General features: G+C 40.8%; 2 protein-coding genes across 4 annotated transcripts; one reads left to right on the top strand and one right to left on the bottom strand.

Moving 5' to 3' along the window:
• Positions 1–91: 91 nt before the first annotated feature.
• LOC139142352 (uncharacterized) lies at positions 92–8754 on the bottom strand. Of its 2 annotated transcripts, XM_070712266.1 has the most exons (6): positions 8214–8754; positions 4632–4763; positions 3162–3221; positions 1689–1845; positions 894–1013; positions 92–621 (listed from the first exon to the last, which is right to left on the bottom strand). In XM_070712266.1, the coding sequence occupies exons 1-6, from the start codon at positions 8567–8569 to the stop codon at positions 589–591; spliced, it is 858 nt and encodes a 285-aa protein (XP_070568367.1). In that variant the 5' UTR covers positions 8570–8754; the 3' UTR covers positions 92–588. The 2 variants fall into 2 exon arrangements, with proteins under 2 accessions (XP_070568367.1, XP_070568368.1); XM_070712267.1 differs by lacking the exon at positions 4632–4763 and having other exon boundaries at positions 8214–8710.
• LOC139142351 (tryptophan--tRNA ligase, mitochondrial-like) lies at positions 4508–17393 on the top strand. 2 transcript variants are annotated; one of them, XM_070712265.1, is made up of 6 exons: positions 4508–4552; positions 12811–13074; positions 14013–14093; positions 15446–15531; positions 16070–16188; positions 16543–17393. In XM_070712265.1, the coding sequence occupies exons 1-6, from the start codon at positions 4523–4525 to the stop codon at positions 16989–16991; spliced, it is 1029 nt and encodes a 342-aa protein (XP_070568366.1). In that variant the 5' UTR covers positions 4508–4522; the 3' UTR covers positions 16992–17393. The 2 variants fall into 2 exon arrangements, with proteins under 2 accessions (XP_070568366.1, XP_070568365.1); XM_070712264.1 differs by lacking the exon at positions 4508–4552 and adding an exon at positions 9289–9419.
• The last annotated feature ends 572 nt before the right edge of the window (positions 17394–17965 follow it).

The raw sequence follows: 17965 nt of genomic DNA, 5'->3' as shown, positions 1-17965 counted from the left end.
TGTACAGCAAACATTTGCTGTATTTTTTTGCTGGGGCTATGTAATAAATGTTTGGAATAGCAGTGAAAAACTTCCATTTAATCAGGAGCAGTAAAGTGAATATCAAAACATTTATTATAAAAAAAGTTCACCATATATATCTCTGGATAACGGTAACATCCGAGAACTATTTACATTTCAACGATAGAGGGCAGTATTTGGCAAGATAGTGTATATACATTCCGAAGGCGACTCGTACAAGAATAGATGGAGCTAAAGGAGAAAAATAAAACATAAATGTGAGCTCTTTGATTCATTTACATATCATTTACATATTTGAAAATATCAAAATGCTTATTTCATATCTGTACTAAATGAGTGCAATTTTGTTTTTGTTTGTGGCTTTTTTTCGGTTTACTTTATCGCGGCAATCAGCTGTAGACCGAGGCTAGGCAGTTGTAACTGACGTCGATTGAGACGCCAATCCTGGAATAGAACTGGGAATCAGACTTGGCAAAAATTTATGAAGTATATCCTGGTTCTGCGAAGGAATCCGGTCTATCCCATCTCTACTGATTCAAACGAGAAGAACATCAGAAGACTTCGAAGTTAAACCAATTCTTTCTCCATTTTGCACCATTTCTGAAACAGGAAGGGATTCGCAGAACGTTCAATCGTCGTTCATATTCGAGAATATATAGGTATATAAACTTTCTCTTTTGCCCATGAACTCTCTCATGAACACGTCTCGTTTCTTCTCAACAAAGCTGTGTAATAGTCTAAGATATCATGTTACACATCTATTTAGATTGACAGGGTGTGTTGTCACTCATCCGAATCTACCTCGCTGAGAAAATGAATTTACTGATACAAAACTTCTAAGAAAGTGTCAAAACAGTTGTCCAAATTCTCACCCGAAGTCCCGTCGTTGCGTACGTGTAACAAAGGCCGTCCGCATTGCGTACGACCGAATAACCGTTCCTTTCGTAGAGGCTTTTCGCTCTGCTGTCGGCGTGGCACCACAACGTTACACTCTGCAAACGGGTGGAAAACGACATGTGGTTAAATATTTTTAAGACAGGGAATCAAAATGCGGAAAGAGAAAGATGTTATTCTATCGTATGTGTTATACGTGGGTTGGATTCTGGTGACCTCGTGACCACTGAGTGGTCTCAGGTATAGACTGCATTGACACTAACGCTCAAGTTTACAAGGACCCATTGTTTTCGACAAGTGACACTGAAGTGATTCATTTGACGTTTATACTGGTATTCTTGGACAAAGGGATATTGTAACAGGATTAAGAACGAAGACACCACCTCAAGTGAAATGTGAACATGGGTGATAAAAATGGTTAAGATGAATGAAGAAAGTATAAAGATTAGTTAGAGATAAAAATGTCAGCAAAAACGAACAAACAAACAAACATGGATACATAGATACATCCATACAAATGTACGTATGTACAAACGTAAAAGAACATAGATAGATAGATGGATAGATAGATAGATAGACAGACAGACAGACAGACAGATAGACAGACAGATACATACATACATACATACATACATACATACATACATACATACATATACGTACACACACGTGAGTAATCAAGAGCAGATGTCCCTGACAGACGAATAGTTGAGGAGACAGACTGGCAGGCAAACAGGCTGACAGACAGACGTCAGAGACAGATCGGGCCTTACCTCACAACCCCATTGTTTTGCTTCCAATTCGACGTAATTCAGCAACATTCCCCCGACACCCATATTACGAAACTTCGAATCCACGCAAATGTGATCTATATAGCACTCGGAATTCGTCTTTGGTTTGTAGGTCAACACTTTAATCATGTGTAGAAAACTGTAAAAGATAACAAATTTGTTAAAAATCTTCTAGGTATTTTCATTCATCAAACTTAAGATGCCTCTTCACTGCAACAATTGTTTACAAGCTGAGTTTTAGGATTGTCAGTTTGTCAAATAGAATTCTTCCCTGATATTTCTTTTTTAACCAATTTTACAACAGAAACTGTTTACCGAACGATTATGTTGATGTTCTATCTGTACAGCAAATCTCGCGGTCTTACAGAGGGAAGTAAAAAGGGCAAACAGCCGACTTCTGCAAAAAACGTTTCCCCAGGAAAGTTACAGATGCCCAATATACAAGACTGTTTTTCACAATCTTCAGTTTAACAAAAAAATAGCATGCTTTGCACGTAACACGGCATATTTTGCTCAAAATATTGTTTTACAAAAATTCGTTTATTTTTAGTAATATGCTAATCCAAGATTAAAATACCGGTAGAGCTCACTTGAACATGACAATTTGTCGTAAGTTGTGTGAGAAAGAAGAGTAAATTTATGCAAAGCACTCAATTTCCTGGCTTGTTTTTTCCTCCTGTTTCTGACATTTCAACAAAATCACATTTCCAACTATAAAATACGCCGACGTGCTGTTTTGGTTTTTCTGCCCATAACCATTCACCAGGAGAAAAATCTGTATATAGATTATTTGGTTTATCTACACAACATACGACAAAACTTCCATAGTATTCACAGATCATACGGTTCATTATCATACCGCTTGTTACAGATATCTCTTAAAACAGATGAACGACAGTCTTTCGATCTTTTTGGCCAGGAATCTTTCATTTTTTGGGGGGCAAGGTAAGGTATTATGCGCCTCGAAAATGAAAGACTGAAACTTTTGCCGAAATATTTCTTTGTCCCCGAGGTACGTTTAAGGTATCTTAACAACAATTCACCAACAAGGGCGTCATTTGCTATTATACCTGTAACTGTAATGTTAGTAATTTTATTAAACCATTGAATGGAAGACAACAAAAAATTCTAACTGAATCTGAAAGGTCGATTGTTAACTTGCCATAGTAAATGCTGTCAACTTCCAGGTCAACATGCACCCATGTTTTGTTGATAGGAAATCACTATGATTCTCTAACATGTTCTGTGCAGGCGACTGTCAACTTGGTCAACGCGGAGTGGGCGATTTATAAAGAAACGCCGGTCAAACATTTATTTTTCTGTGGAAAGATAACACTTGCGGCGGGACCCAAACACATTATGAGATAAGAATTGGCTCGACGACCCTGTGGTCAAACGTTGTTTGGAGAACGACCAAGAATCATGATAAGAGGTGTACGATGATCCAAAACTCACCAACATGCCCGAAAACACCCCAACGCCGAACACGCTTCGGAGCACGTAATCCTAGGTGTACTGTCGAGATAAGAAAATGAAATTTAATCAAAAAAAATATCGAAGTCATAGGTAAGTGTGCTGAGAGACATATTAGAATTTAAACTCAACAGGATGAAATGTGGCGTTGTGAATATATACTCTGATAAGCGCACTTTGTAATAGTTCATCAAATTTGAGCGGCCACTGCAAAGTGTATGGTGAGAAGGATTCCATCAGAAAAGGGAACGATTTATTGAAAAGGTAGGCTGGACGTAAGTGCCATGATTTACAGTTAATAACGCCAATCTACGTTTATACCGGGATACAAGAAGCAAAGATATGCACAGCACATCCCGAAAAAATATGTAGATGCTTTTAAATATCGCTTGACAATTAAGGCCAAAATGCTATGACATCATTTGTTAATACTTTATGGTAAGACTCGACAGCTTAGATATCCTTATCTAGATCGAGAAATTAAATTTATCTAAAGCAAATAAGATCACAGTCCTGAAGAGACCTTTCTTTGCCAAATATTGACATAGTGATTGTAACCACTAGGGTTTCACATTGAAGGTTACCTGAGGTCGCCGGCGCTATTTTTAACACATTACGTGATCTCTGAGAGGTGAAGGTTTATTATCGGTTTACAAATGCCAACTCACGGCGCAGAGTTAGTCATTTAGCGATTGTTATGATAGTCTAACTATTGTTTACATTTTTGTGATAAAAGCGAGAGCCAAACAAAACAAAACAAGTTAATTAGCTCAAAATGTTGACAAGTGAAGCTTGACAAAACAAAAATCAACAACAGGTGTACGTGGCGCGATCTGTAGAATTTCAGAAGCATGGTTGAAGCAGAGATGAACGTTTACCAGGGACTATGACGAACAGTCATGTGATTATTCTTATCCAATGATGAATCACCTATTGTAAAGTCACAGCCAGATTTATCAACAAAATGATTATAATGTCAAGGCATAATGATCTGTTTATTTCAAATAACGATGTCGCATATTTTCTGGGAAAAGACAAGGTCCTTTCCCGTATCCGTTAAATCATCATCATCATCATCATCATCATCATCATCATCATCATCATCATCATCAACAACACAACAACAACACACTCATCAAAATGACGTCATTGCAGAATTTTATCTACATTGCAAACAACTGCGCTGCGGAAATATGTCATCTCCGTAGAGAAGAATTTCTTAAATTTATCAGTTTTTCTATCATGCTGAGACGCAGAAATTTTGTGGATAGTTTCAAAATTTTGCGTTAACTTGTATTTGCATTCTGAGAACCCTGTAAGATAAATAAGCCATAGCAAGGACAATGGAGCTTCAAAGGTCTGGTATATTTAAGGTGAGTGAAGACCTTTGCTTTCTGGTTCTCTTATCTTAACTTACAAGATCGAATAAACCATAGGTATGACGTCACTTACGCTTCGTCCTTGCGCACAACTGTGATGACCCCGGCCGGTTGCGTGTCATGAAAGGCAATGAATCGGTGTTGGTACACTTCCGCCGAGCTGCGTTCCAGCGACGTGCGTGACAAATCAAACACGTTCACCAACCTGTCAACATGAGGGATTGCAGCAATAGATTACATTACAAATTGTACATATCATTTTTTGGGTCAACAAGTGGTTTTGAATCTCCTTTACAAGCGGATTTTGCTGTTGTTCCGCTATCAGCAGAGTGGATTGGACAAATGTGAAATATCTTGGCCAATTGGAATATTTACACAATAATGCAGCCCCTCCCGGCCCATAAAGGACGAAAGGAAACTTTGAACAACATAATGAACGACGCCGCGAAGCCGAAGCACATAATGTCGCGCAAAATTTGCTTGAGTGTATTATGGTTGGGAGGGAATACATAATTGCTTTTATTTTGTAATTTTGAAAATGCCAGTAAATTTGTTGATGTAGAGGGTTTTCACTTTCGAGGCGCATACTACCTAAAGTACGTCGGATCACGACCAAACCCATCGCGTGAATACGCGATGTTGACAAGAGCGTGCGAAGCCAGGTTGGAATGAAGTTGTCAACGTTGGACCTAATAAACATACAGGTCAATCTCACAAGTCGAACAGTGAGCATTTGGACATTACCCCAGGAGGAGAACAAGAAATTACACTTAAGAAAGATAATGAAAAAACTTGAAAAACCATTAAAAGTTGCAGGTACGTTCCATTGAAAGACGGGCACCTCTTTCACGTGACCTGCAAAATGTATGATATTTCAAAATGATTAAATGCGCTCAACAACTGTGTTTTATTGTTAACTTCCTCGTGATAAGGGAGTCCACTTCAGCAGCACATTAAATGATTTCCAAAAATAATTCCATTGATCAGCCATAATGAGGTTATTGATTAGTCCAGTAGTCAAGGAGCACGACAACCTGTTCGCTCACATTAAGCCCTTCGCCGTTTCTTAGCGGGCGAGCAAGCATTTTCTTTCTTCAAATCGGTGGACAGAACAATTTTTTTAGTCAATAGAGGCGCTGAGATTTTTTTGGTCTTGCACTCAACGTTAACTTGAAAAGAAACCAGAAAGAAAGGCGGCCGTCGGCACAGCTGTTTTCCGGTTTTGATTTACTTGGGACTGAAATCATGTGACCTACCACACTTATTGGAAATTAACTGTAAACCAGGATAGAACGTACACTGCAGTCCTGGGCTGTGGTTTAACTAGGGAGAAGCCAATTTTGGGACCAATCCTGACGGGTGTAGCATGCTAGCAGGGTACGCTTACCCTTTCCGGACACCTGGTACCACCACTAACTATCGGTGATTCATGATGGTCCTACTTAAATTTGTAAATCACAAATGTCCAATGGACCTGGTAATATATTACCTTGAATGGAAATGATTATTGGACCAGTTTAATGTCATTTAATATGGGCAAGTTTGGAGAGTGTAAAACTTTAGAAAAAAGAGGAGGACATATACTATTCGTAGCGGGAGGACAGTTGCACAAACTTCTCCTTACAGCTTTTAACAACTTATTGATAGTTGATTTGCATGAACAATCGTTCTGATATTTTATCGAACCCCCCCCCCCTTCCCCGCCCGCTTCCGATTATGAAGTCACAGGAGGAAAATGACAATTAGCAAACAATTGTTAGCGCAAAGCGGTTTCTTGATGGTTGCAGGGAAATATTTGTCATGTTATCGAATGGTCGAGAAATCTTACCCTTGCTGACTAGGCAACTTTGAATGGACAACAATCCAGGGGCGACAGTAGGCATCCGTGTTCGCTTGTTAAAATGCAGGGTACCCCTGGGAATCGAAACGCGGAGTCCTCTTTGCAATGCAATCGCCATTTTGAATGGGGAAGGGATCTGCTCGAAGAAAAGGGAAAAATAGGCGCGGGGGATTCTATTTTTTTTCAAAAATAACTTAGAATTGTATATGCATTTTAAAACACCCAGCTCCCTGCGATGGCATTTCTCATGATCGGTTTCATGGCAGCCCTCGATCGGTTCACTTCAAGCCTGCTGGCACTGTTACTGGTAACAATGGTATTCGCAGATCTATAATTGTGACGTTTTATATCGTCAAGTTGTTATAGTGGGGCACTATATGCTACAGGTGTAAAATGCCAAGCGTGGCACAAATGCCTAACACGTACGAGATCGACGTTCAACCGCGAGATCTGATACGACCTTCGGTACAAGAAATAAAGTGGTGATTAATGAATACATTGTTTGGGGTGGCTTCAGACTTGGACTGTACCAAAGTAAAATAAAGTCCATTCCTCCGTAAACGAAGAGAATCGCGTCCTCCTGTCCCACATCTACGGAGAAATTTGCGGTGGGCCCCGGCGTAAACACAATGCAGAGCGCGAATATTACCAGAGATATTCTGAACGAAAAAAAATAAACAAAAAACCCCAAAAATTTCAAGCCGGAGAAATATTGAGATGGTCAGGGGCAGTTCTAATCACCGTTAGCAGTCTGAGATAGTTCGATTAATTGATCATCGAAGTTGATCGTTAATGAACCAAGGCACATAAGCTTACATTGTTGAGAATATGCAATAAATAGTTGTGTGGTAACGTAATTTTATTGCAGTACTTCTTGACAGTAACGGTTTACGATAGCGGGTGATATGGTCGCCATGATATCTCCAAGGAAACGGGTAATTACCCCGACAGTGTAAACAAGGCGGTTTCATCCCGATCGTGGATTGTTTTTCTAAGTGTGTTTGACCTTGTTGGACGGGACGCTTTCAGTGATAACAACTTTACTATCGTGTTTATCAACTGTTGTTGTCGTCCGACCGAGGTCATCTCTGACTGTAAAAACATTCAAAACAAACTAAAAGGAAAAAACACAAAGCGCAAACAAACGATAGTTCAACATCTCAAAAATAGTAATAATGGAAAAATTTGTCATTATTTGACGCGTTGTTTGCGCGGGGGGGGGGGGCATTCTCGTCGGATTCGTGACAGGTTTTATGTTTTTCTGGACTTAGCACGTTGTTGTTGTTTTGGTTCGAGTGGCTCTGGAATTCCTCTTATCAGACGTTACGTGTAGTATTAAACTGTGTAAATATGATAAATGGGACCCTGTATTGCTTCTAATATACCGCGTTCTATTTTGCCTTGATCTTCAGCGATTTAAAGACTAGAATTTTGCATATCAGAGTGGCTGCCTCTGTAAGCGAGGAGGTCAATTTCTGACGATTTTCCACTCGTAGATCGTCTGCCCGTCTGGTATTACGTTGTATGTGCTTTCTAACTACACATGCTATTATTGAGGTCACGAAGCGTTGCGGACTGGCATGACGCAACGTGCCAGTACGAGGACTCAAATCGACTCTCCGACCTAGCTCTAACCATGAGAAACTTAACTGAACGGGCAATGCAATGGGTAGTACTGTAATACTGTTGACTGTGGCAGGGAGTAAGGTATAGGGGATAAAGGACTTCGTGGAAACCCTCCCGGCGGCATTGCGGATGTTATTGTGTAATGAAATTCACGAAGAGCCCATAACAAACACACTGCGAGATCCTTACTTTTGTTTCCCAACCGTCCATTCGTACATATCTCTGTTTGCTTCCACCATTAGTCGTGCCGCGAAGTTCACATCATTTTCCGTCATTTTCCTGATGGTAATCGAATCATTATTGTTCTCTTCCAAGTCCTCGGGCTGCGCAAGGGTTGCTAACAGCTTCTCTTTGGACTCGGGCTGTGACGTAAATACGTCATCATCACTATACTTGGAGTCCTCATCCTCTTCATCATCATCGTCGCTGTCCTCTTCATCGTAAGCTCTGTCCTCAAAAATGTCAAAGAAATCATCAGGCGACCAGCTGCCGTTTGTGCTGTAGTGGGTTCGTTTGAGAACGTGCTTCGCGAGCCTGCTGTACATAAGTCCCTGTAAGTGGTTATAACACAGTAAAAACGTATGTCCTCAAGTAGCGCTTTCCGTAAAACAACAACAGATGTTTTGTCTAAGTGAAGAACTCGGAATTATTCTTGCCCCAGTAATGGCGACCTACACTTGTGTGAATTAAAATCTAGTACGCACGTGCAGTAATAGAGTCATGGGGAAGTGAACTTTGGCCAACATGCCAACGTCGCTAGGTAAAGCTGTGTAACCGACGGTGAACCGTTGACAGAACATGTTTGTCGATGTAATCGCAAACAAGAGGGCGGTTTGTGGTAGTCTGCGTCGTTCCTATAGGTTAATGGATAACTAAACTGCACACAGTCGCGATTTTATAACACGGATGACATCCATCGAGATGAAACTGTTAAATTCCTGTAAGAGATATGGATCAAAAAGGCACGAAATTCGATTTTTTTTTTCTTTTGAGAAAGTATACTGCCTCTGTGTCTTCGCATACCTGGTAATTTTTGTCCTGGAATGGTTTAAAAGTTACTGTGGGTTACGAATATATTATAGCTTAAAATACAAGGGAATTTCGGGTTTACAATCACTACGCAACATGTGTGGTGTTGCCAGGGGAAGAGTTACGGGTTGCGATAAACTTTCTTGAGCCTTGTAACTTTTACCCAATAAGATTGCGGCTTATACAGCGCAATAACTATCTGCCTCATTGATTGGCTGCGCCTCTTCCCAAGATTCCAAGCCCAACATGGCGCTGTCCATCGGAAAGCGTGTCGGCAGCAGCGTTCGCACGTTGAGGCCGATTCGTGAGTTATTTGCCTGCCTGTCATCAAAATTTTGTTCCTCCAGCGAAGAACAAGTTTTAAAGGTAAAAATCACACGCTCAAATATTGTACGATGGTGTAGGATTGCATCTGATTTCTCCACTGTATTTAGCCGCGGTGTCAGCCCATTGGCATTGGTAGTGCCACGGAGGACCGGTGCCCAGGGGCGGATCGAGGTGTCCTATGTGGTATGCGCCAGAGTTACGTTACAGTTACATTGAACTTCCCAAGCACCTGAAGGTAGAACAGCAGAACCACCATGGGGCAGCTGGTTTCACGCGAATTGCATATTTGTGACAATACGGATGCCCGAAACGTTGATGCCCGTATGTGGTTGAAGGTTTGCGCGGACATGCGGTCCTACTAATTACTGCCCGTGACTGCCCGTAGCTGCCTGAGGACTGCCCGAGCACTGCCCGAGGAAAAAGTGGGCCAAATTTCGCCCATTTTAACACTAGGCTAATAGGTTCAGTTTATATCATGCCCAGCCAACCAAAAATATCATTGATTTGGCGTTAACCTGATGTTTTCTCCGGCAGTTTAGGAACACGGAAGACTTCGGTCTTTAGGACGTCGCCAGCTTGATAGTGAGATCATACCATTCAGTCCGAGAGGTGGCACAATAACCTCGCCGAGCGTGTACAGCCTGACAGCCTACCATCCCTTGCACTGAATGGTATGATCTCTCAATCAAGTTGGAGACGTCTTTCTCGTTGAAAGCCCGGCGTCTTTCGGGTTCTAAAACCGCCACAGAAAACGCCAAATCAATGATATTTTTGGTTGGCTTCGCATGATATAAACAACCTATTGGCCGAGTGTGTTAAAGCCGCACTTTTCAATCCCAGGTTCTCGCATTAGTGGAGTTCTCCTCCCAGTCAAACACATGGGCAGTATGATGTTTGATTTCTATAACATTAATTACACTAACTGATCTCAACCTTTTGTCACCTTTTGCTAATCCTGCAAACAGAGCTTATATAACCGTTTGATTGACGGTCGGTTCAAATTGCCAACGGTCATTTGTTCCTCAGCACCAAACTCGAATTTCCTTAAAAAACATCATCCAGTCAAGTTAGAATTTGAATATAACCACAGGGTTTGATCTGCAGCAGCTTCGTGCAAACCGCTTGGCAGTCTGTCAATGTTTTTGCTGTCGGAAAAAACTAAAAAGTGGCATTTTCTGGAGCGTGTGCCCTCATGTTACCTGTTTGGTGTCCACTTACACAATGAACGCCGCCATAGGTTGGCACCCTTTTAAAGGGAGGCTCCGCCTTTAAAATGGGCGAAATTTGGCCTACTTGCTCCTCGGGCAGTCCTCGGGCAGTTCTGGGGCAGTCCTCGGGCAGCTACGGGCAGTCACGGGCAGTAATTAGTAGGACCCCGGACATGATCTAGCTCTGCAAATAGCATGGCAAGGATGTATGTTACCAAGCAAGAGTAGCCGGTATTAACATTTACTTACAACTCTGTCACGCAGAGCAACGTGGACGTAAGCACCCAAAGGTTAAAAAATGTCACCCCACCCCCAGGGCTGTACAGTACTTTTGCCGATACCCATTCGCATGGTCAAGTATTGAACCCACTGCAGTGTTCATTCTAGGACGTAAAAACAAGGGGCCACTGTGGGCCCCTACTCCTGTCCCAAGGGGGCCATTTTAGAAAATCGGGGGCCGTCATGATCACACATGTAAAACCCTTGAATTTTCTGCTGAAAATACTATAGTCTATCAAGTCAAGAAAAGGAGAATACTAGATCGGGCCACCTGTAACCAACGAAGCCTACAGCAAAGTTGTGCCCCGTACGTACGCAACAGGCCCAACAATGGCAGCAGCAAACTAACCATTTGGTTTGATTCAATTGTTTACGTAACTTATGTGATGAATTATTGATGTCGGACTTTAACAACTGTACAAATTACTACGGACTGTGATTTTGACTGTGGAAACAATCATGATCAAAGCTTAGCGCACCGGTAGGATTTCTCTGAGTGGCCCCCGATTTGCACTGGTCGACAATTATCACACTGATACAACACGAGAGTGTAACCCGTACGACCTACATAAAGTGATCGATACATCAACTTTTAAACATAACTTGTATGTATTAGCAAATTTACGATCATTGGTTCTGACCAAAGGGTTTTACACAGCGGTGTTGTTCTATGCATAGACCTGGCTACTCTGGAAAACGAGGTATGTCCGACCTAAACTGTGTTGCTCTTCAAAACGATCATCTGGCCGGCCAAGCATGAATGCTTTCCTTGCAGTGTTCAACGTTTCGCAGGTATGGACGATAGACGTGCAAACGCTTCAATTTAAGGGACTGCCCGATCATCCTGGGTTCATCAACCATTATATACCGTAGTACTGGCGTTAAAAATCTGAGCGGAGACTGGCTTTTCACGATAACGCGGCGGCCGGAGCCATTGTTTACATTCATCGATCGTACCACATGCGCACGGCTCCAATACACCATTACCCTTACATCAGTCCTTTCTACCCAGCTTCCTATGCACCACCATATATGCCGTAGTGGGCAAAGGTCGAAGGGTAACTGAATTGTTTTACATGGCACACTATGACTGAGGTAATGACCTTCGGGGAGCTACGTAAATGTATGAATTAACAGTGAACTCTGCGTGATCGATCGACCCATTCATAAAATGTTGCGCCCTTAGTGGCGCATCAAAGGTAGAAATGAGGGCCATTCGAGATTTTTTTGCGCAAATTGCGCAATGGCGCGTCCTAGAATTAACTCTGCCCACTGCCTTCTGCCAAGCAGCAATTCTGTGTGCAGCCCAGAACTAAATGTACTTTCCCATGTAAATTTGATAACGATCTCACAGAATCGACGAAGGAGAGTTGTGGCCTATAATACCGCTACAGTACATGCATGATGATGCATTGCCATTGTGCAGTGGCCATTCACATCGTCTCAAAATCAAATTCTGTGTTTAAACCAATGTCCATATGAAGCATCAGATGCTGTAAATGAATTGGTACCGAGACTTACCACATTAATCTGCGTTGTTAAATCTTTTAAACCAGATCTGAGAAAGAAATGACCTAATGCAGCAGTCAACGTCAACCCCCACCTAGTATTGGGGCATAGTGGGGATTTGGATATTAGTCATGAAATTTATCAAATGCCCCACCCACCTCCTTGGGCAAGACAATCCAGAAAATCCTCACCTAAAACAAGTAAATCCCCACATTTCCCCACCCCAATGGGTGGGGCTCTCCTAAATAATGTAAATTCTGTGCTCGCCAATGAAAGTGACAAGGGGGATCAACCTGAGGCAATTGCCTCACCCATTGGGCATAGTTTCACGGAAAACATGGTCTGTCCCCCATATTTGTCCCGTATCATCCTGAGGTGGGGTCCCTTGGGTATTACATTGACAGCTGCATAATGCCTTGTTATATGTTGAACAGGATAAATTTCCGAAGAGGATCTTCTCTGGTATACAACCGACCGGCATCCCACACATCGGTAACTACCTTGGTGCCATCACAAACTGGGTCAAGCTGCAGGAAGACAGCGAGCAAGACGAGGTGATCTTCTGCGTTGTGGACCAGCACTCCATCACCCTGCCTCAGGAGCCGTGCGAACTCAGACAGAATATCTACGACATGGTGGCGTGTCTTCTAGCCTCTGGAATAGATCCAAACAAGTCAATCCTCTTCCAACAGTCTTCGGTGAGTGCTCAGTAAGAATGCAGTCACCCCTGTTTGTCACTTTAGAAGTCTCAAGTTTACCATAGAAAACATGCAGGAACATACCAAAATTTATCAGCGAGAAGGGATGCATTTTGATTCACTCTCTTTATTATGTGCTACTGAATAACTGTTAGGCTGATTTCACTTGTTTCTACAATGAATAAGTAAACTTTACATCTCATTGGTAATGAGATTGCCCACAGTTTGTAACTTAGTTGTAAGAGACAACGAAAAAAGTGCACTTTGAGTCAGAAATTCTTTTTGTTGGTAGGCGGGTGGTAGCATTGACAGGGGGTTTAAAAACACCCTGACGATACTCTCAAAAGTCTCACCAGTCCAAACGATGGAATACATCTTCTTCCCAGAATCCCCTTGTCCAGTTGCTTTGAAATATGGCGTGGAGGTCCTCTGGGTTGATCTAAGTCAGATTTGTTCAAATTGTAATGAAATCTGCAATATTGTATTTTTGACTTCATAACACCATCGTTCTTGAGGTAGCTGATCATGTTGAATGAGAAATCAAAATGTTAGTTCCGTGATACATGTATGGCTTGTAATGATTGCATCACACGTAGTATTGCTGAGGGTTTACAGTAGCAAGTATGCAAAACTCCCAGTTTCATTTGAAGTTTAATAGACCCTTGAGATAAATGTCTTTTAACTAGAGGGTCTAAGTTAACAGTGAATCTCAAAAAAGAACTAGTGTGTACATGTTTTTGTTGATCAGTATACAAAAAAGAACCTGTTACCATACTGGGTGTATGCATGCCTGATAAATTTGATGTTCTTTTCTGAAAACCCGTTTAAAAATGCCTTTTTTCCTGTATTCCAAATAATTGCCATGACTACCTTGGTGAAATTTGCAAAGATGTCATTCATGAAGCTTCATATTTGTCTTTGTTTGATATCATTTCTAGGTTCAACAACACACAGATTTAGCATGGATTCTAGGATGCATCACAACCATGTCAAGACTCAGCCATTTACCGCAGTGGAAGGTCAGTCAAAATTACTAGACTAAACCTCAATGACGTTTGTATCTCAATTGCAAGCATTGCTATCTTGTCTCCTGACCTTGACCCATCGAGGTCAACGATAAGGCACCAATTCTTCTCCCTTGAAGTGTGATTGTTTACTGTGATCTTTGATCAAGACCTGTCAGCTAGATTTTGCGAGGTGTTTTAGTGTTACGTTTTAATCTGGCTGTGTCGACATTAGTGTAACCGCAGTCAGCCGGTATTGGCCAAAGCAATCTGTTGACATTGTCACTTTGAAGTTTGATATTGTCGCTCTGAAATGGACACATTATCGAGCTGTGTGCAATTATACTCAAACTGCCATGTAAAATGATAAAGTAAAGTGTCTAGGTAAAGCTGCACTGTAGTTATCATGTATTGAGTGTGTGCAATATGTAAACAGGTATATACATCATTGCTTTTCTAACACAGCTACAGTCTCGCTTGCCAGATCTCAAACCTGGCTACAGGCTTGCATTGTCTAACGCATGAATTATGCCACAAGCGGCAATATTTAATGGCAACAAGTTACAGCTCTCAAACTTGCCACTGGCGGCGCACTTCATGTTCTGCGCTCAATCTAAAACAAGCACATGTTTTAGGTCTGGTCAGTGAGACTGGCGGAGCTAGTGCCTCCCATTCCTATATCCTTTTCTGCGTACAAAAAATTGCAAAATGTGATCCAGTCATAGCATAAAGTGTAGATTAAGTCAGGTTGAGCGAATGTTACCTTATATTGTGTTACCTAAGATTGAAAAGAGAAAGGCAGAGGTGCTGTGGCTGTCCGTTGTGTAAAAAAGATTTGTGATCGAAGTGTTTGTAGCCATGGAAGACTGTTTTGGAACTGATGTAATACCAGGATTTGCTTGTCAGTCCAAATTACCAAACCATAGCCTTTGGTTGACATCACTAGTGGAACTCAATGTTAGCATTCATGTCAATGTGTGCAGTATCATAGGGCCGTTACTGTTATCCTAAACTACATGGTATCTATACAATCAGTGTTTCATATCATGGTTGGATTGTCAATTTTATCATTTATGTAGCTTAGCCCTCAATGTGTTGAATTGAATGAATAGCAGTGAGATCTGAATTTCTATGATTTTTACTTTGTTACCTTGTTCCCAGTGACATCCAGTGTTTTTTTCAAAGTTTGGCCCTGTAGGTAAATGGCTTGAGAACTATGTTAACATTTTTGTTGTCTGTCGCAAGCATGTTTTGATAATGAAAGGGAACTTTGGTGAAATACTGGTGTACTGCCCTCAACTGTAACATTGGGTATGTTATTCCAAGAATGTTAGAACTGAAAAAAAATTATTTCTTTTTTATTACAGACAAAGAGTGCCAAACGGAAAGAGGCAGTAAATGTTGGACTGTTCACTTATCCTATATTGATGGCAGCTGATATTCTTCTGTACAAGTAAGAATGCTACATTTTGTACACTTTTGTACCCTTTCTGCAACAGCATAATGGATTGTGCCTATTGTTTTCAGTGGTAAAGTTGGAGCCCCATACTTGTGAATAGGGATGACATGGCGATAGTCAGTGTCAGTATGATAAGTTTGTTCATAGTCATCCAATGAGTAAACCACGACTGCTGTCAACTGTGATTATTGCAGATGTTTTGAAACATATAAAAACTTTTGGACATTGGACGCAACTATCTCAGCTGGTACTCAACACAACTGATCAACTGATCTGTGTGAAATTTATCAATTAATTTTCGACAGTGTACTTCAAAAAATATCAACTTACGTGAAATGCATGGTTTAGTTCAGGTACTTAGTTTTATTTTGTTATTGTGATTTTGAGCTGTTTCTGAGCAAATAGTTTAACTACTTAAAAAGAGATAATTGTGAGTGAGTTTGTAGGTGTGTTGGTTACAGAGTGAGTGAATGATTTCTGAAAATTTATATGAAGACTATTTCTAACACGAATAGTATTCATGTATTTTCAGGGCAACTCATGTACCAGTTGGGGATGATCAAATCCAGCATATTGAACTGACACAAGACTTGGCAAGAATATTTAATAATACGTACGGTCTGTTTTTTCCAAGGCCCCAGTACATCTTCAGTAAGTAAGCTGTAGCATTCAAAGCTACTGATTGGCGTCACGGTAGAGTCCACTGGCATATCATGAAGAGTTGATGAAACAAAGATACACTGAGAATCAACATTAGCAAGCTTGCCTCTGTTTTAACATGAGAAGTTTTATTGTTGATGGCGTTGTAGCTTTGAACTTGAGCTGTGCGCCAATTGTTTTGCATTTCAACATACATCAGAGGAGAGGAAAAACATGAACATGCTTTCTTGAAAAAAAATTGATGAAAATATTATCTAAAATAATCGCTGTTGTCCTTTTTGATGCCCAACAAAAGCTAGATAGTTTTCAAGACTCCTGCACACCCTTTTCATTTTCTAATTTCAGGCGAGGTGAGGAAAGTGAAAAGTCTCCGAGATCCAACCAGCAAAATGAGCAAATCTGACGCAGACAATCTCAGTAGAATAGAATTGACCGACTCTGAAGACGAAATCCAGAAAAAGTTCAAGAAGGCGGTGACGGATTTCACATCTGAAGTGACCTATGACCCGGACGCCCGCCTCGGTGTCAGCAATATGATTAATATTCATTCAGCTTTCACTGGATTCACTCCTGAGGAAATCTGCAAACAGGTCAGAGGTCAGACCACGGCGGAATACAAATTTGTTGTTGCGGATGCCGTGAATGCTAAATTAGCACCAATCAGGGAGGAAATAAAAAGACTTCAAGCTGAGAAAGGTTATATCGAAGAAATACTGAGGACAGGAGCGGAAAAGGCAAGAACGATTGCTGACGAGAATTACAAAGAAATCAGAAAACTTGTCGGCTTCTGTTGAGAGCATATGCCTCTCAATAGAAGAGCGCCCTCACAGGTGAAGATGATATGGACAGACGCATCACATCTGTCCAGTTGCTTCAAGGCTTTGCTTGAGTATTAATTAGGAAGTCCATTATTCGATGTACATTCCCTGTTGTGAACAGGAATGCTTTTCAAATGAACAATTCTTCACTTCAACTTGTGTTGAAAATTGGTGTAAATGTGTGTGCTATATACACCTGGTGTACTCCCTATTTATTGTAAGTTAATCAGTTCAAAGTGAAAGATTCAGAGTAAAAAGGCAATGTTGTAAATATATCTTCATTGATTAACAGATACGGCTGAAGTGCCACTTTTATATACAGTGACAATATATTGTAATTTGCGCAATAATTAAAACGTTGAATAAATTTTGGATTTTACGTATGTTTTTCATTTGTTTCTTGCTTTCTTTAGAAACAAAAAAGGGCAAAAATATTAAAAACAAACTTGTTTAAGTTTTTATGATATTTAGGTGGAATTTTTGTCAACCAATGACCAGACTGGACAGGTATTAGTGTGTGCGTGTAAGTACTTGAAGAAATATCAGTAATCTGAGGCTGAAATCAACAAGTGCAACCTGCCATTCACAGGCTGTTCCACATTCAATCTTTTTGTTAAGTATTCTGGTGTCAGAAATTTATAAATCTGTGAAATATCTGCCAGAATTTGCTGATGTTTTGACGCATCAAAAATCTACCACATACATTTGAAGAGTTGATCACCCCTACAAATATAAGTGGAATGTTCCAAAGCCAAAGGCTGACGAAAGGGGGAAGGCTTTTAGCACTTTTCACATTTGAACAGTGTACAAATCAAAGCCTGAAGTTGTGTCCATAGATACACAATCTATTCACATTTGAGATCGATGAATTTTCATACAATTCAGCGTAGCTTCACATGAAACCAGAATTTGGTTTTACTTTTCTCTGCATTCCATCAGTGTTCTCCTCA

This window comes from Ptychodera flava, chromosome 10 (genome assembly GCF_041260155.1).
Source record: "Ptychodera flava strain L36383 chromosome 10, AS_Pfla_20210202, whole genome shotgun sequence".
NCBI classification, from domain to species: Eukaryota; Metazoa; Hemichordata; class Enteropneusta; family Ptychoderidae; genus Ptychodera; species Ptychodera flava.
This window is presented reverse-complemented; position numbering and strand designations above follow the sequence as displayed.